General features: G+C 40.8%; 1 protein-coding gene across 1 annotated transcript in view; it reads right to left on the reverse strand.

Annotated features, from left to right (window-relative positions):
- The window catches only part of FAM149A (family with sequence similarity 149 member A), a 28621-nt gene extending 10153 nt beyond the window's left edge, over positions 1–18468 (reverse strand). The window contains exons 1-3 of the mRNA XM_062493550.1: positions 18209–18468; positions 2471–2581; positions 1381–1513 (exon numbers count right to left, since the gene is read on the reverse strand). Coding sequence (XP_062349534.1) covers positions 1381–1513; positions 2471–2581; positions 18209–18468 — 504 coding nt within the window. The remainder of the gene's footprint in view (positions 1–1380; positions 1514–2470; positions 2582–18208) is intronic.
- Positions 18469–20529: the final 2061 nt, after the last annotated feature.

The raw sequence follows: 20529 nt of genomic DNA on the forward strand, positions 1-20529 counted from the left end.
AACAAGCTGCTTTAGCAAAAAGGAACAAGGCTGCATTTCTTTGACATTAACATATACAGCTGCTAAGAATCAGCCCACATTGAAAAACAAACAAAAAACCTCAAAACAAAGAAATAAAAACAAAAAAAAAAAACAACAAAAAAACCCACAAAACACAAAAAAACCCCACAGTTGTAAGTTGTTTGGACTCCCAGCTTGTTTCCTGTGCCAATGTGAAGGACACATACTGCATCCCTGGCACCCAGGGCTCCAAAGCTCCCTGCTCTTTCAAGTGCTCTTCTTCCTTTCTAAGTACAACAGCTAGGAGGGCAAAGAGGGGGCACCTTACACCTGTGTGACAAGTCTAGTGCTTAGGAAACAGCTGTCAGTGTGAGAAATGCCCTTCCATACCTCTTCACTGAACCTACAACTCAGTGCAACTAGAGACTAGGTTAACACAGAGGCAAATTAAAATAGTACGGAAGTGCCTGATTTTATCCAGTGATGTGGAGGCAAGCACTTGGCTGAGGGTTCTTCAGCTGGGGCACTATTTGTAATGACATCTGCCACTTACATTAGATACTCTGATACACTAAAAAAAAAGGTGAAACTCAAGGCACAAATCATGCTTATTCACTTCCAGCTGAATGCCACAAAGCACTTCAGGCTACAGAAAGGATCACACTGAAAAGGAATGAGAAAATAACTCTCACACAGGTCACTGCAATGTCCAGTCAGGTTTTCTCCTGAAGGACTGGCAGCAACAGATAGGGTCAACCTAAAGGTTAGGACATTATGCAAAAAGAATATGGCAGAACTACCACTACTAGCCACGGAAGGCTTTCTGAAATAAAAGTAGCAGAAACTGCAGCACTTTTGGACTTATTTAACACTACCAGCCTGCATCAGGTAGGTCTCAGAGGTCAGCCTCTGTCACAGATACAACCCCTCTCTGCATCATCTACAAAAAAAAAAAATAACTGAGTTTGTGTTAAAGTTAAATATTTACCAAGATGGGGAAATTTATATGTACGTTCATTAATGTACTTTATAACTGAAAACACTGAGTACTGTTCAATTTAGACATTTCCTGCACTGTACAGTGTTTGAAAAGATGTTTTATCATTTGCTTGGACTCAGAAAACTAAGTCTACCTTCTTCAGTAAAACAGCTTTGCTTTCCCCAAACTTCATAATTTATAATTTTATTCCATTTTCCTTTGCTACACATTAGCTGCACCAATACCAACTTGCAACCAAAACTATTTTTTAAATATTCAATTACTAATACACTTATTCATTAGGCTATTATGGATGAGGTGCTGCATGTCCAACATCAGTAAAAACTAGTATTTTCTACAATATTTAGAGAGAGGGTGCTGTAAAAGTTTCTGTGACATACATCATCCCTCCAGGAGTAAACCGAACTTCTTTCAGTAGACAAACTAGTAGTATAGCTGTTTATTCCAGACCAAGAATTATTCAACTCTGTGGGTGTTGTACAGCCACTAGATGAAAGTGATGGAAGTGTCTCACTGAAAAGAAGGAAAATTAAATTGGAGAACACAATTATTTTCTGTAAAAACATCTTTTAAATAAAGCAATCAACCAAGCAAATGGTGCAAGCAGATATTTTAAAGTAGAGTGAATACATGCTCCTATTAGTACCATTTACAGCCTTAAAGGCAATTCCTTCTACACTGCTATGTTTTTGCATGTACATACACCACTGGAACTGTATGGCACTCTAAAATATGCATATGTATGTATGTGTGTGTATGTATGTGAATATAATTATATGCAAGTATCTGTAATTCCAGCTCCAGCAATTATTTTGGTTTCTCCACATCAGCTACTGATCATGTGAAAAACACATGAAAGATAACAAACTTTAACTCTTTCACATTAGAAGCTACCACAAGCAAGCATTTGCAAAACTAAGCACAAGATCTCTACAAATGTTTCAAATGGCACTGAATTACATGTCTCTATGCAGCGTTTTTTATGTTGCTACATCTGGTGCACTTTAAAATTTGAGCTGTGGCAACTCAAGCCCCCAAAGTCCTAGCTGGTCCTTGCCAGCTACCACCCACCCAGGATGCAGGGAAAGCAGTGGCAATTGGATGTGCAGGCCAGGCAAATCTTAACCAGTGTCATCTGGAATGAAACTTACTGAAAGTTAACTAACCTGCAACAATGGTCAGCATTATTTCAATTTAATCATGAAGTCTGATTTCCCTTCCAGACCTAATCAGTGCCCTCTACTACAGTCTTGAAGTACTCAAATCTATATCACAAACCAGGAATAAAGTTCAAACCCTTTGGATAAAGTTCAAAAGCAGGCTAGGTCAATTCGTATCCTACATTATATTGTGCAATAGATATTATTCATGAGAATGACTGGAAGATTGATTAGTGAAAATTAATTCCAATCTGGAAATATCTAAGTCAAAAGTGAGTTCATTAAGTATTATTCAGAAGTGCATGCATACCAGGTATAATTGTCAATGGCTTCTTGCACATTTCTTGCAAAAACTGATGGAAGAGACACTCCACTTTTTCCAGAGACACACCGATTTGGGGATCCCGTGGACAGTCCCTTCCTACAAACACAGAAACATAACATTCCATAATTTTAAATACAGTTAATTCACATCTCCACCAGGAGAGGTGAGGAGGGCAGGGGAAAGGAAGAGAGGAGGAGGACAACTACTCTGTTGAATTTTTCAATTTCTCAATCCTATCCAGGGACACAAACATTTGTTTGAAACAAACTACCTTGTTTTAAAATAGTAGGTAAGGCAAAAAAAGCTAAGGTATGCTTCAAAAAAAAGGTACTTTTACTTTGAGACTTGTTTTACTCCACTGGCATCCTCCTTGGATTTTGCAGTTTAAACTCTGCAGGAAGCACATACAAATGAAGCAGCACCTCACTGTTGCAACAACAGAGCAAAGGCACAAACCAGTAACTGCCCATACAGAAGCTTAATGAAGGAATGTTTTCTGCTTTGTTTGGAAGGGTGTGGCTTTTTGTTGGAGGGTTTTTGTTTGTTTTTGTAGGTGGAAACTGTTTATAATCACACAACTGTTCATAATTACATATTACATTCGATGCATGAAGTTGGGTCATTAATATGCTAAACTGACCTCTTCAGAACATACACAGGATGTGTGAAAGTGTTCCTTGGAAACACAACAACAGATTGCTTCACCTATTTTCATGCCCTAAAACCCTCACAGTGGCGTGACTGCACCAAAGTACATTCGTGAATGAGTAACTATAAGAAAACAGCTCATAGTTCAAGAATTTTCTTCATCTCTTTACACAAGAACTGTAGAACAGCCCTGCAACAGTTAGAATTGCTCTGTCTTTTTTCTATCCTTTCTGATACTTATCTTGCCATTACACATATTCCAGAGACACATATGACAATATCTAACTCCCCACTCAAATGGGCCAAATCACATATCCTACTACTATGTCTTGGTTAAGAAGACAACAAAAACCTACCATAAGTTTGAATTTCTCATCAGGGAAGACCTAAAATTTTAAATTCTTGGAGGCTGGTACAACAGCAGTGGAAAGCATTTACATGTGTTTGCACTTCATACCTTATCTCTTCCCTAGGCATCTGCTTTTGGCCAGTAAGCATCAGGAGTCTCTATAAATATTCATGAAGTCCAGCCCCATTACTTGAATCCCATTTTGTCCTAACACTAAGATCTATCTGCCAGGAATTAATAGAGAGCTCACAGTCCATCTTCTACATGGAATGTTTTCCTTCTGTTCCTGTACATCCCTCTGTAACATTTGCCATGTTATTGCCCAGGCAGCCTAATAAGGTCTTTCTTTTTTTTTCATAGCCGACCCTTCCTCTTAGTATTTTTCCACAACTTGATACTACCACCAAGGGTTCACACTTCACTGCTCTTTACCTGCTCAAACTGCCCAGGTCAGACTCCCATGAAACACCACTGGAGGAGGAAACCATTTACTGTTACCTTCTGCTTACTAATATCCAAGCTAAACCTCCCCTAGCACAACTTCTGGCCTCTTGTCTTGATGTGAAGTGGAGCAAAGCAGTGTTTCTGCCACAATTTTCCACTGCATGTTGTTGTACTACGTCTCCTGATTCCTTGAAGACATCTAATGGATTCACATGCCATTAGATGTGCCGGGAAATTATTGCTATAAAACAAAACGAAAGGAAAAACCCCTCCCAGCACATCTACAGCATCACTTCCCCTGCGCTGACAAGCGAACGCCAGAAGCTGGAGCAGCTCCCGGCTGCTCACCGAAAGCTCGGCAGCGACGGCAAATTCAATGGGGACAGCAACGGGTCTGCCTACACCGCGGCAGCGCTCCGGCAGGACGGCCGCGGGTCCCGCCGTGCCACACGCCCTGCCCGCCGGGCAGCCCCCGGCCCCGCAGCCGCACTCACCCCGGCACCGGCGGCCCCCGGCCCCACAGCCGCACTCACCCCGGCACCGGCGGCCCCCGGCCCCACAGCCGCACTCACCCCGGCACCGGCGGCCCCCGGCCCCACAGCCGCACTCACCCCGGCACCGGCGGCCCCCGGCCCCACAGCCGCACTCACCCCGGCACCGGCGGCCCCCGGCCCCACAGCCGCACTCACCCCGGCACCGGCGGCCCCCGGCCCCACAGCCGCACTCACCCCGGCACCGGCGGCCCCCGGCCCCACAGCCGCACTCACCCCGGCACCGGCGGCCCCCGGCCCCACAGACGCACTCACCCCGGCACCGGCGGCCCCCGGCCCCACAGCCGCACTCACCCCGGCCCCACAGCCGCACTCACCCCGGCACCGGCGGCCCCCGGCCCCACAGCCACACTCACCCCGGCCCCACAGCCGCACTCACCCCAGCACCAGCAGCCCCCGGCCGCAGCCGCCCGGCGGGCCGGGACCCCGCACCCTGCGCATGGGGGCGCGGCGGGCTCCCCTCGCAGCGCCGCGCCTCGCCCCGCGGCAGGGCCTCGCACCCCTCCGGGCCTCCCCCCAAAAACCCAAAGCATCAGCCTGGGCGGTAGCGGTGTAATCTCTTCATCTCTCGCGTCGCAACACGCAAAGAACGCCGAGCTTGGTCTTTCTGACCACACGTGGTTTCCCTCGCCTTCGCAGGTGAGCAAAGATTATGTGATGCTGGCCACCTGCATAAAGATTTTTCCTTGTTAATTGAGTTCTCCTCCGAACTACCCTGTGCACGTCACCGATCTTCCTGAGCACGGGTGCCAGGGCAGAGCACAGACTGTCAGCTGCAGATTTGCACTAGCTCCAGTAAGCCACTAGCACCATGCATCTCTAGCTCCAGAACAGAGAAACTCTGGCGTCTACGCGTTTTGCAGAAAGCCTCTCTCAAAGGAGGAATCAGATCTGCTCATAAGCAACAATAAAATACGAGAAAGAGAAAATAAAAGAAAAAGAGAGGCAACATTAAACATGCTGAAAAATAAAACTGGAAAAGCAAGGCACATGAAGCCTCACCTTACAGGAAAACAAATGGCAGCACTTAAATGACCTTTAAAGTTTCATAACCAAACAAAATATTACTCACTAAGAAAGATGTATAGAAAATGCCTATCATTTGTTCTCTGATAATATTTTTTTAAACCTCTTTAGTAAGAATAGTTCCGCATTCCTCAAAGCCCCATTCTTCTGTGTCAGTAAATCATTAAAAAACTGCATGTGTAATAATAACTTTCCTTGTCCTTAGCAATCATTCTTCTATAGGAGCAGCTTTGTCCAACATCTCAGACACACACACATGAAAATAGAGCCTTTTGTCAAGAAAAACTTGTCCAAGCAGATAAAATCTAGAATAGCAAGTTACGTCCTGGTAAAGAAAATGCAATTTTTACCTTCCACCTGCTTCTACATTTCCACAGTGGAGAGACTAAGAGCAAGAGTTAAATTCTGTGCAACCCTTTTGGAAGGCTTTTTTGTCATTGCAGCAACAAGATTCAGCCATTGGTCACCTCCACACCTTACCACCACAAAATTCCATGACATCATTTGCATTTCTCTAAACCAAGCCCTTTCTTCCTTTCCAACCAACACAATGATAGTTACTGGATAAATATTTGTGAGGGAGTATATTATTTCTACTAATACTACTTCCATCACTCTAACTTGGAACTGGAGAGAACTATCAAAGGACGTGCCAAAAGGCTTTCAACCAGAGGAGTTTAGAAAAGTCGATTAATAGAGAAAAAATGCTAACTTTATTTTCTGCCATTCATGCTATGAGACCTCTTTAACAGATGAATCAAAGTCTATTTTGTAGCCATAGCACCCTATAGAAAATACTTATTATTCATTGCTCCCTTGTCAATAATGTATAATATTCCATTCTCTAATAAAGCTGCTGCCTTGTTGTCTGAAATAATTAATTTTCTCAGATTTCACATCTTTACATTTTCTTTATTGTTTTGGAAGCATGATTTGTAACAAATGTAAACATACTAGCCACATCATGTTCTCATAACAATGCATGCTTTTTCTTTTAAGCTAGCATTTACAGTTGGGGCAGTTAAACCTGGAAAAAAAGAAGGCTCAGAGGGGACCTTATCACTCTCTACAGCCAAATGAAATAAGTTTGTAGCCAGGTAGGAGTTGTTGTCTCCTCCCAAGTAGCAAGTGGCAGGATGAACATAAGTGTCCCCATTGGGTCAGATGTGACATACACACACATACTTGAACAGATTAATAATGAGTTTCTTTATACTGCATGTATTAGCAAGAAACTAATAATATCTCTCTGTATCTTTCCCCAAAAGAGTCCGTATACCCTTCCCCTGCACAGCAGCTTACTAAACTCAGTGTTAAATCTAACTGTGAGTCTCCAACAGAACAGCTGACTAAACCTTAAAAAAAACCAAACCAAATTAAACCATCCACTCCTCTGCTTACTTCTACTCCTAAACTGCACAAAGAAAAACATTAACTCTTTACCCCCATTGCCTTCTGATACTGATAATAACAAAAAATTTCAAAAATTAAAATATCTAAATTAATGCATAAATCCTTTTATTGTAAAACCAATAATAAAAAATAAGCTTAATGTTTCAAAAACTTTACCTTCTTGTCAAGTTACTATAACTACTCAACAGCCTTTACAATTCTAAAACTATATTAAAATAAAAGCAACCTAAATGAAAAATTAGGATTTATTAAAAAAATAAGTCCACCTAAAACATTAAATATACAAAATGTTAATATAATTATTACTACTAATAAAATAACTTTTCCTGGTTTTAAAACAGTTCCTAATTCAAGACAAAATAATAATCATCAAGTTTTTACATAGAAAGTCATACAAAACTGTCCAAAAAAGTAGCTAACTTTTAATATTAATTCTCTTAAATAATGCAATTAATTCAAATTTATTAGCTCCTTATAATATTATACATTTAATTACAATTCTATTTCAACCACTAAAATATAAAGTATTTCAAAACACCTAAAAGCAATTAACTAAGCAAACAATTTTAAATAATATGCAACTACCTCAACAAGATCCTCATCATTCTATAAGAATCAATGATTTGCTCAACCATAAACCTTTTGCTAATCCAAACTTACAAAGACAGTAAAATCCCCTAATTTTAACACAGGCTCAACAAATAGGTATGAATGCTATAATTAAAACAGTGGAACTGGCAGCTCCAAAACCGAGATATTGTCACTATAAGACAAGGTACTAAAAATTGCTGCAGCAATTGAAAAAAAGGTAGATGATGAAAATTTAAGACAAATTCTGTATAAACAATTGGCCGGAGACAATGTAAATGAGGACTGCCAAAAAATTATTGAAGTTCTGCCAGGAGATCCCTCTGTTCCAGAGATGGTAACAGCCTGTTCAAAAAGTTGGCACAGTTCAGCATAAGATGGCTGCATTGGCATCAGTCCTGAGGCTTCCACAAAAATATTTCTCTTGGGGAGGACGAAAGCATTTAAAAGCACAGTGCCTTAAAAATGTTGAACAAAAAACAAAATCTAAAATGAACCCAGGTAATAAAATTACTTGTAATCGTTGTGGTAAAACTGAACATTTTACAAAACAACGTAAATCGAAATACCACGCAAATGGACAATTATTGCAGGGAAACGGGAAAAAGAATGCAAAGAGGCGCGTGTGGGCATAAATACCTCAGCAGCCACAAGCCCTCCCAGCTCTGCAAAGTTATCCATTTGTGAACAGTACTCAGGGGCAGCAATTGGTTCAGCAAGAGTTGATATACCCACCACAGACACAGTCACTATTAATGCTCATAATGTTGTTAAGGTACCCTTGGAAGCACGGGGACCTATTGGCAAAGGTCTCATTGCTCTTTTGATTGGAAGATCTAGTGCCACCTTATTGGGAATTAATGTACATATTGAGGTAATTGATGCTGACTATAAAGGACAAATTTGTGCTATGATTTCAACTAATTATCCACCAGTTACTATACCTAAAGGAACTCGCCTTGCTCAAATTGTTCCTTTTTTGAGTTGTGTTCCCAAAGCAGAAAATCAGCTTCATTCCATTGGAGGCTTTCGATCTACTGCAATGCCTCAAGTTTTTTAGGCACAAACAATGACTGCGCTACTCAGCGACCTACACTGACCTGCACTTAGAGTTTTGAGAATGCAACACCTTGACAGATACAACCAAATGGTTTGCTGGACACTGGGGCTGATGTGACAATTGTGTCTTTACACTCAAGGCCCCACAATGGCCTGTGCAAGCAGGTGACATTGGGGTGCCCAGTTTGGGGGATGCCACAATGGGTGGAATTTCAGTTAATGTTATTTTAATCACAAATCCTGAAGGGCAAAAAGCAACTGTAAAGCCATATGTTACTTCTGCTCCTTTGAATCTACAGGGTCAGGATTGCCTCAGTCAATGGGGAGTGAAAATTACTAGATTTTTAACAGGGGTTTCTGTGTTGCAGGGCATTAAACAACCCATTCTTGCATTGACCTGGTAAACTACCAAACTTTTGTGGGTAAGTGGCCTCTTCCTACTGAAAAATTATTTGCCCTGCAAACATTGGTTCAGGAACAATTAGCCACAGGATACACTGAACCTTCACACAGTCCATGGAACACTCCTGTGTTTGTTATAAAAAAATAATCTGGTAAGTGGCAACTTTTACATGACCTGAGACAAATAATGACTTCAATGGGAGCTTTACAGCCTAGCTTATCATCCCCTACCATGATTCCTATGGAGTGGAATATTATTGTGATAAATTTAAAAGACTGGTTTTTTACAATTCCCTTAGCAAAACAAAACAAAAAAAAGGTTTGCATTCACAGTACCAACAATTAACCATTCTGAGCCAATGCAGAGGTATCAATGGAAATTTCTTTCCCAAGGTGTGAAAAACTCACCTCCTATTTGTCAGTGGTTTGTAGCATATGCCTTAACTCCAGTAAAAAAAAAAAAAAATCCTTATTGTTATCATTACATGGATAATATTTTGTTAGCAACTAAAGAGCAGTTGACTGATTTTGCAATCTTTTGCAGTAACTTCTTTACAAAATTATGGCCTAAATTTAGGCCCCCAAAAAATTCAGATTGCTGAACCTTGGAAATACTTAGGTCTCGCTGTATCTCAGAAACAAGTGCGACCTCAGAAAATACAATTACAAACCAAGGTTGAAAACTTGACTGATGATCAGAAATTAATGGGATCAGTTAATTGCATAAGACCTTATTTGGAACTTACTAATTCACAATTACAACCACTTTTAAATATGTTGAAGGGGTCAGAAAATCCTACTGATGCACGTGAATTGACCCCAAAAGCACTTTCTGTTCTTGAAATGGTCAAGAAAGCTTTGTGTGAAAAATTTTTCTCTTACATTGATTTGGCACAAGTAGTACAACTATTCATTCTTATTGACAAGATAACTCCTTTTGGAATTCTTGTGCAATGGAATGATCAGTGGAAGGATCCTCTAGACATTTTAGAATGGTTGTTTTTACCTTTCAGACCTATAAAAATTGTTCCTGGTCTTTTTTAATTAATTGCTGAAATTATTAAGGCTCATAAATTATGCTTTGAATTAATAGGCCGAGATCCTGAAAGAATTGTTTTGCCTGTTCAGAATTGGTATTTTGAGTGGTGTCTTGTCAATTATTAGTTACAAGCTGCTATGGCTGCTTTTACAGGGCAGGTGTCTTATCATTTACCAAGTCACCCTTTGTTAAATTTTTTTCAGGAAGTACCAGTTGGTCAAAAACACTAAGTATGGAAAGCCCTGTTGATGGACCCACTGTCTTTACAGATGGTTCTGGTAAAACAGTTACTGGGAAAAGTAATGGTGATTGGCAACGTAATAAAATTTCAAACAGGACCATTCTATTGGCCACTAACCAAATCTCTCGCTTGCACCCAAGCAGGCTTTTGCAACTCCGATTTCAAAATTAAAGAGGAAAAATGAGAAAACAAAGGAGGTAGCCTCAAGTTGTGTCAGAGGAGGTTTAGATTGGATATTAGGAAAAATTTCTTCACTGAAAGGGTGACAAAGCATTGCAATAGACTGCCCAGGGAAGTGGTGGAATCACCAACAAGCTAATCACCAACCCTGGAAGTGTAGGTGTGGCACAGTTTAATGGTGAACAAGTCAGTGTGGAAATACAACTGTGGGAAAAAAACAGATTTTGAAAACACACCAACTTTTCTGAAAGTGTTCTGGGACAACTACCATGGAAGTCTATCTCTTATTCTTTGAAGCGCTAAAGTAAACAGAAGCCGTAACTCCACAAATCCAGCCTGCTCAGTATTCCTCTGTAAAGGGTCACTCTCAACACAGTAGCCCCTGTCAGAGCATTTTCTTGGAAGAGCACCGACGCTCCTGGTCCGTATCTTTTTCACTGGGTAGAATGTACAAACTTTGCTGCAAACAACACTGAAAAACTGTCACTGCACAAAATGGTCATTCCACACTTTCACCAGCTAATGCTGCTCCATCTTTGGAGCAAGCAAGAAACAGACATGACAGGACTACTGTCCACATCGATAATGTACAGCATTCCAGGCATGCATATGACAGTAGTGTTGCTGAATATTTATACCACAGAAAATACTAAATTCATAAGAAATGCACACATCCTTTTCCCTCTAGGTCAGGTGGTCATGTGTTCAACTTGGTTGCAGTCAGCCATGGTAAGCTCTCCCTCTATTGCTTGACAAAACACATCTTTTTCAAGATTGAGAGGATCTTTAGGAAGAACGCTTTCACTTTCCTGCAACAACTTCAGTGACCACAAACTGCCAGGTAAAACAGACAGTAGCAAATGTCATTGGAGATCCCAGAGGAGGTTGCACTATCTGGACCACTGTAACAGCTGTGCCAGGGCTGAGCATTCTTACACTTGGTTAATACAGCAGCACCAAATTCTTTCTTCAGCAGTCTGGACCTTTTATGGGATATATCCAGTGACTTTTATAGCTCATGCAAGCAGTCAGTTTGGCTCAGCATTTAATCACTTATTGCAGCAATACAAAGAAAATCCAGGTAGATGACAATGATGCCTGTCCCTGCTTACAATCCCTAGGCCTCAGCTTTCTCAAAGTCAGGCTCATTGTGGCATATCTTGAAAAAGTATCCCTGGAATAGTTTAGCTAAAGTAGCTCCGAAATAAATAAATAAATAAATAAATAAAATAGAATCATGAGGAAATTTAACAGAACATTAATCTAGCCTTGTGCAGAAAAGTATTTTTAAGGAAGCTAAAATATGTTTGGCTTGTTTGTTTAGAAATGACATGGCTTATTAAGGTGAAGGGAAAAGAAAACCTGTCTTGAAAGGTAATACAGTAAATGATGACTTTCTTAGCTTCTAGCAACACACCTTTATCATTACTGTTACTGAACATGCCAGAGGCTTGACAGTCAGTAAAAATACACTCAAAAAATTATAGCACATCTCCATTGGTACGTGTCACCCCAGGCTTGGAGATAATTTTCATTTTGCTCTCATCTCTATTAACAAGCACTGACAGAATTGTTTCAGTGCTTTCAGTCATTTGGTTGTTGGTCAATGAATGAAGTACTGATAATATCTGAAGCATGAAAACACAAATCTTAATGAGAGTTTTTCCACTGCTATTGTTTAATCATACCACCTGATTGGCCCTTTCCTTTTACAAAAATGTCACTTACTGTCTTTGAAGCTATGCATGGGTTATCGATGCTTTGATGATCAAACTACCTTGGGAGCATTCATACAGTTGAACTGTTGGTGAGTTTTTCAGGTGACTATTTTTTGATCTGACCAAATTACCATAATTTGCCACAATGCCAGTTTTCTTAATATGTTGTTAAAATTCTATTAATAAATAAACATAAAAGCCTCGCTTGATTCAAAAAGCAGGTAGCATTTGAATGAAAGAATGAAGGTTTCTCTGCGCTTGCCTGCACCACCATTGACAGTTTGTCAGTCCTCTGTGGCAGCCTCCTGCACAGAGTGCTCGCTAGGTGCACTCAAAATCACCTCTTCTACCCAACACCTGCTTCCCCTTAGGGTCAAGGTTTTCACTTGTTATTGCATCTGGAGCGAAGAAAAATAATAAAGAAGTGGATGTAATTATTTTTTTTTTTAAATCACTGACAACACTAAAAGCAGGTCATCATTTCTAATACAATCTCAATCTGTGTGCATACAATACAGCATCTCAGGCAGCTATTTGTAGTACATACACTTAAGTGCAATGCCTCCTATTAGACATGTTCATATTGAATCCTGAAATATATCTGTGCTGATTCTGTTCCTATCCTTATAAAACAAAGTAAGAATAAACTGCTCCAATTTTAAAGACAGGGTTGTTTGTATATGGTGATATTATTCTTCTGCAAATTTTAAAGGCTTAATAATTTTGAAATTCATTCAGGATGTCATGAGCTTACAAAGTATTTTATATAAATAATTTCAAATCTGTTTGTAATTTTGATTCGATGTAAAAAATGTAACTGCAAGTATAATTCTTGGTTATAGGAAATATAAACAATTTCTGAGTAAAAGATACTATAGAAGTAAATCTGACTTTTTAATATAAATTATTAATCAAATTGAGAAAAATACTATCATCTTAATTAACTACAATAATAAAGAATGTTAATTAGTGTCTTAGAAAAGGTGTTTTATTTCTTTGGATCTGATAGGAGGCATTTACTTGCTGCAGGATCAAGTGTCTGAACAGACAGGGACAGAGTAGCACCCTAACAAAACACTTGGAAGTTATCCACAAGACTTTCCCTGTGTATTCTTTTTATGTAAATTTGGAAATCCAGTAAATATTTGGTTTTTTAAATCAGACTTCTTTCAGCAGCATAACATCATAGAGATTGGAACATGCTTTCCCTTCTGTTTATTGATCTCTGAAGAAAATTACACATATAATCACTGAGAACAGGTACAGAACTTTATCCTCTCAGAATATAAAAAACAAATAACCAAAAATAATCTGAAATGTTGTGTGGTGACAGTTCTATAGCACAGAGTGAAGCAATGCAGTTGTGGGGAGGCCTTAGTCTGCATACATTCAGGCATACTAAATACTTTTCTCCTTCCCCTGTAACCACAAACACCCTGGCTTGAGATGTCAAGATGTGTCATCGTATTGCTAAAATATGATGTAGCCAAGCAGATTTGAGGACCCCAAAGTTTTCATCTATCTTTGCTATAGTGTGGCTTCCTTGGTGGTGTACTGGAAGAAAGGCACTACTGAAAAACAAAGTAATGAAGCTTTATTTATCCCACAACCTCAACTCCCTTCCTAAAAAGAGAGAGAGAGAAATAAAATGCAAATATAAACCAAGCAATTGCACAATACCACTGCTCACCAGCTGTGTGGAATATTCCTTTGGCCAGTTCAAGTCTGCTGTCCTGGCCATGCTCCCTCACAGCTTCTTGTGCACTTCCTCACTGGCAGAGCCTGGGACACTGAAAAGTCCTTGACTTGGGCTAAGCACTGCTTAGCAGCAACCAAACATCAGTGTGTTATCAACATCATTCTCATACTGAATCCAAAACACAGCATCTACTGAGGAGACAGAAGTCATCAGAGTAAGGATGTAAAATCTATCACATGCCAACTTGTGAACATTATGTTTTACATACAGCATACATACATGCACAAATACACATTCACACCATATGGAAACTTTTCCAACAAGACTGCAGCAACAGTGAGAAAAGACTGACTGATTCAGTCCTGAGTATTTTGTGAGACAAGGAACCTCCAATTCCTTTACCCATTTATTTATTCCATTTGTCAAAACTGACAGAAATGGCGTGAACACTGAAAAGACAACAAATTTTCACCAAACTACTGCAGTATGCAAGAATTTTCATCATTTCCAAAAATAATGATGGAGAAAAAAAATTCCCATTATGGACCTAAACCTGAATTAAAAGTGTGACCTCCACAAACAATGCACGCTGAACTCAACATTAATGAACAAAGAAAATAAAGAAAGAAATAGTCACCTAACTAAGAAAATTTTAGAGGAACTCCATGACAGTTAAGAGTAACAACATAGACTGTAGGCCCTTCTTTTCATAGTTGACTTAATAATCCTGTTTATTGAGCACTAGATCAGAAATAAAATGCCTGGTTGTAAACATATCATCTTAGTTTCCAACAAACAACACAAGTCCTCTGCATATAAGAAGAATTTAAGGACTTGGTTACAGGGTTAGTTTTTTGGGGGGTTGCCTTCTTTTTTTGTTGTTGTTGTTGTTGTTTTTATATTTATTCTCTAGTTGATTAGCTTGTACTGCACCTAGCTCTTGGACACCAAGACTAGGAATGATGTCAACCTCTTGGAGCAATTTCAGAGGAAGGCCATGAAGATGATCAGAGAGTTGGAACACCTCTCCTATGGGGACAGGCTGAGAGTGCAGGGATTGTTCAGCCTGGAGAAGGAAAGGAGATGCCTTAGAGAAGGCTTCTATTACCTAAAGGGGACCAGCAGGACAGTTGGAGAGGGACTTTTTACGAAGATATGTAGTGGTAGGACAAGGGAGAAAGTCTTTAAGCTGAAAGAGAGCAGGTATAGAGTAGATGGTATGAAGAAATTCTTTACACTGGAACAGGTTGCCCAGAGAAGGTGTAGATGACCCATCCCTGGGAGTGTTCAAGACCAAGATGGACAGAGCTTTGAGCAATCTGGTCTAGCAGAAGGTGTCCCTTGCCCATCACAGGGGGATTAGGACTAGATGATCTTTAAGGTTCCTTACAACCCAAAACATTGTTGGAAGTCCATTTCCAAAAAACTGAGTTTTATATAAAATATTACTAAATGTTAGTAATTATTTGTAGTCGCATCCATCTAGAGAAGGTAGATGAATGTGTAGTAGTACCATGTGAAATTAAAATTTACTTCTGAGCTCTTGTACACATAATTTCAATGTAAAAATAGACCTTGGCAAACCACCACATTATTATAGTTAGTCTCTTGGATCAGTGCAATAAGGGAAATTACCAGCTTAGCAACACTACAATGCCCTATCTAGGTTAGGATGCATCAGAGTGAAAGAGATCTATTGCTTTTAGTGGGTAAAACAGGAGACAGACAAACACAGTTTCCACTCTCTTCTGCAGCTCATCAGGTTACTTATATCCACATTTTTAAAGTTAATAATCTTGAAACCCAAAGCTTGAGACTCAAGAAATAAAAGATAACAACAGATAATTATATTTGTACATCACAGATAAAGCTACACTTCTCATACCAAGTTCACAACCATTTTTTTCCCCATGTGTCAGAACAATTCTGAAAAGAGGGAGCAGTAAAACTAGTTTACACAAAATATTACCAAGCCCCTAAACAACATAACTTAAGCTTTGCCCGATTTATCTTTAGAGTACTTAGGGGTTGTTATCACCCAACCTATTGCAACATGTTACAGTAGCAATAGTAATGTTTCTTTAAAAGGAATCTATGTACCTTGGGACCTTAACATATTGTTGCAAGTGTAGTATAAAGTATCTTCTCAGCCACTCAAGAAATCTCATGGTCTTTTACAGCAAAATACATTTTCCTTTCAAATAAGAGTAAAAACTAGGGTTTTTTTTCCTCCATTATAAAGAAAGATTTATTCATTATGAATCCTTCAATTTGGTTAAAAGAATGTGAAATTTCTATGTAAATAAATAGTAAATGCAAAATCTCACAAAGTACTGCCAACATTTAGCCCTATACACAAGTTGTTGGTAGTTGCGGAAATCAGAAAATTTAGCATATCTGGGAAAGAGAAAGAAATCAGTGCCAGATTTTCACTGTTTTGCACTCTCCATGTACTGTCATTGCCATCAACTTGTCCATACTTATGAAAAAAATACTAAGACATAAAATGGATCCTTTCCTTTATTAACCAATTAGTCATAGTTAGATTGCTGTCAGCAAAAATACACTGGCCATTGTTGTCTTTTAAATAATTTTAAACAGCAATAAAACTTGTCATAAAGGAACTTTATTTGGTAAGCAAAGGCTTTCTGTGTATAACAATCAATAATATATTCTGGAATTCACAAATTCTAATCTCAACTCTAAGCAAGGAATACTAAGGCTTTAAATATTTAATTAAGATGCTTCTTCTAAAAGCTTAAGTGAAACCATCTAATTAAAAAAATGCTAATGTGAAGGTATAGACTTTCCTTGTCAAAGTGATGTATCTTATTCCTTCTTTTACCTCTTTCTGGTTAGGTTTTGGTGTTTTGAAGACAGACAATGCCTTATCAGCATAACCTTTACTGCTATGAATAAAATATTTTAAATGCCACCATGCATACAAAAGTATAAGTTAGAGGATAATTAGGTGCTATCAATTAGAAATGGTTCAATAGCAAGTCAAAATGAGTATTTTGCTGAACACAATCAGTTTTAAAATAACAGGGTTTATTCTTCATCCCAATACAGTTTGTTTTAATAATGGATTCAGTTTGTTTGGGTTTTTTTAAGTATAAACTCATTGATATTTTACTTGGCTTTATTTTTGGTACTGAAAAAAGAAGCAGCTAAGAGGAAATTACAGGGACCTGACACCGATTTCTTCTGGCATTCTTTCTATAAAGCACCAAACATCTTATAAACAGAACTCTGTCACTACCCATAAAACCAGATTAACCTCCCTGTTCACAAAATACAGTAAAAGTTTAAGCCTGAAAGAGCTTACAATATATTCTGAAACAAAACAAAAAGCTCTAGATTGCAGTAGGGGGAAATAAAAGAAGTACATCAGGGAGGATTTGTGCTCCTACTTTAAATATTATGCTTCATGGAAACAGAACTTAAAGCAGAGATTCCAAAATCTGACAATTTAAGTGTACTAAAAGATATTTCAGTCCTAAAGAGTTAAAAGCTCAAATATACATTCATTCCTATCATCACCTAACAAAACATTACACTTCTTCTGATTGTCAGTAAGAAATATTAACACAGTTTAGTACCACAGAAGCAGCAATTATAGATGTTCATAAAATATATAAGGTAGCTTCCTTTTTTGTTGCAATAGTATGAAAAATTCCACCAATTCAATAATGCAACTGTTGCTTGCTTTTACAAGATCTTCAGTTTTAAATACGTTAAGAAACCAGTATACATTTGCTGTAGCAAAATATGGCCGAGTGGAAGCAAAAATATTTAGCAGGGTTTTTTTCTCTGTTGCAAACTCTAAATGCTTCAAGGTGAGATTTGAAAATTAAACACAGAAGCACGCAAACCAAGCATCACTCCTGTTATAGACGCTTCAGAATCTCACTAGGTAGTGACTGAAAAGCCTGCTTTGATGCTCAGTAGCAGCTTCGGGACAGAACTTAATACAGCTCTCACACCTATGTGAGGGACCTTTGCGATACCTACTGAAGCTCGCCATCCCCTGCGCGCCCTCTGGACCTCGGCTTCTCTCCCAGGGCATCCCGAGGTGAGGACGGGACAATTTTCCTCCGGCCGTGCGGGGCCGGGCTCTGACTCCCGTCCCGTTCCACGCGGAACCCCGAGCGTTTTCCAGCTCTCCGTCCCGCACACAGCTCCTGCCCGCGAAGGCGCGCTTCCCTGCCTCTGGCATACTGCCGGGGGAAGGAAAACCCTGCCCACGGAGATGTTCGCTACCCCTCAGGACGCCCAGAGGCAGAATAGGCCCGGTGGAAGGAAGCCAGAGGAGTGAGGGGCGCACACCTCCCCCCACCCCCGGGTCTGCGGAGCGCTCACTCACGCGGGTCGCCGTGGGATGCCGGCCGCCTCGTCGCCCTCGGTCGCCGCCTCCTCCCCGATATCGGGCAGGGTGATGAGCAGCCCCTTGGCCGCCGTCAGCCCCCCGGGCTCCTTGTCCGTGGCTCTGGGCGCCGGGCGCGGGGCGCGGCCGGCCCTGCCCGCGGTGCGGCCGCCGCCGGACGGGGGTCTCGGGCTGGGGGCCGGCGGGGCGCGGCCCACCCTGGAGAGCAGAGCGCCCACCCCCAGGGCCGCCGCCTTCATGGCAGGCTGCGGCGAGAGCCCCTGCCCGGCGGCCTCCGGCGGGAGCTGCCCGCGGCCCGGCAGGCGTTGCTAAGCGAAACAAACCCCGCGGAGCACGCAGGGCCCTGGGCGGGGAGCACCGCGCCGGCGGAAGGGCCGAGAGCAGCCCCGCTCAGCCCTGCGCCCTGCTGCGGCCGGCGAGCCGGGCGAGCGAAGCGTGGGCTCTCCCCTCCCCTTGGAATCCCATCTAATATTAAGGGGCAAAAACGAAGCCCACCTGCCGGAGCAGCAGGGCTCTCTTCACGCACCTGTGCGTAGGAAGGGCTTAACAGGAGAGCGGAGTGAGAGCAACCCAACCCAGCGTGTCTTTATCGCTATGCCGGGTAGACGCAGAAAGGAATTGTATGGAAGCAACAACTCGCGTGTTTTAAAGATTTTCCCAACCATCATAGGCAGTTTGGAGAGCGGTTGGGGGTGTCAGTGGCACAAGCCGGACAGCTGGGGGCACACGAATGGGAATAGTTAACTTTGCCCTAGTTTTTCAGCACTGGGGTGTCTGCCCGGGTGAAGAGAAGCCACTCCAGCAGCAGTTTGGGAACGCTGGAATGCTTGGTGTTATGGACAAGGCAAACATTGTCATCTCAGAACATGACAGGTCGCGTGGCGCTTGGAGTGCCCAAAAGGACAGCACAGGCTGAAAGTTATCCCAATTGCTTTATACGCATGAGCCCCAGGATCGTACGTCAAGCGACTATAGTTGTACTATCGAGTTTACATTGGCAGCTGCTGGTCCACAGCAACCAAGGGTACAAAGCTAGGAATTTCATCCCTGCCTTGTCTTCCTAGCACATCAAGGAGTGCATGAGCTGGCAGAGAGAGCACACAGAACACCAAGTAAAAGTTTTGAAACTGGGATATTCCTGGACTTTTGCTTACAAACTGGAATAAAATATGTTCTGACAAAACCTTATGGGATAGATGCACTTAAGTCTCAAGGCAGCGCAGTCTGAATTTATTCCTGCCATGGTAAAAAGCCCTGACTGAGCCACAGTGAATGTAGCATAACTGAGCTCATTAGTGGATAGTTTGTTTATCTCAGGTATATATATATATATATATATATAAGCGTCACTGTCTGCAACTTGTTCATTTCTCCCTGTGTCCTGGTTCTGGCCAGGACAGGGTTAATGTTTGCAGTAGCAAGGAGGGCCATGGCTAGGACCCTGAGGTTATTCTGTATCACCTCACATCAAGCACAGGGAGCAGGGGTTCTTTCTGGTCGTGTTCCATGTGGTAACAACTCACATGTGAATCGATCACTTCTCTTGTACACTTTGTTATTAATATTGTTCAGGTTACTGTTTGGTTTTTGCTTCATTGTTTTTTCAAGTGAATTGTTTTTATCTCAACCCATGGTCTTTACCTTTTGTGCCTCCAGTTATGCTCTCCAGACTTCCAAGGGGAGGGAGGAGAGAGTGAGCAGTACGTGGCTTAGAACGCTAAATTGGGGAATACTGCTCTTAAATCGTGACAGCCTGTCATTCAAGATCTGCAGAAACAGTCAGGTTCCACTCCAAATCTCCAGGCTTGAGCGTTCTGCCTCATTTAAGTCCTTTACATATTCTGCTTTCAATACAATCAGCTCCTTTTTAGTCGTACTTGCATCTTACTTACTTCTATCTTTGATATTACAAGTTTGGAACTACTTTTCATTTATTTGGTGTTCAATTCATCAGCAAATCAGCATAATATAACCTGATGCTACCCACTGCAAAGAGACTGGCCAGCTCAGACACAGACTGTGAAACCTGAAAGGATTTACAACTCTTAGCCATGGTGATCCCGTTTATTTATTCTCAATAAAATTGTAAAACAAATCTACAGGACCAGAGCAGAAGTAGGTAACTTTCAGAAAAACAGGGAAAATTTATAGGAAAAATTTAGGGCTGGTATAACTGATGATTACCACTGGCCCTGTGATTATTACTCTCATAGGGGTATTTTTTAATGCATTAGTCTTATTCTCATTGTGAACCTATATAATGTCTTTTACTGTGGTAAATAATTTTAAACTGAATCTAG

Source organism: Cinclus cinclus, chromosome 5 (assembly GCF_963662255.1).
Source record: "Cinclus cinclus chromosome 5, bCinCin1.1, whole genome shotgun sequence".
Classification (NCBI taxonomy): Eukaryota; Metazoa; Chordata; class Aves; order Passeriformes; family Cinclidae; genus Cinclus; species Cinclus cinclus.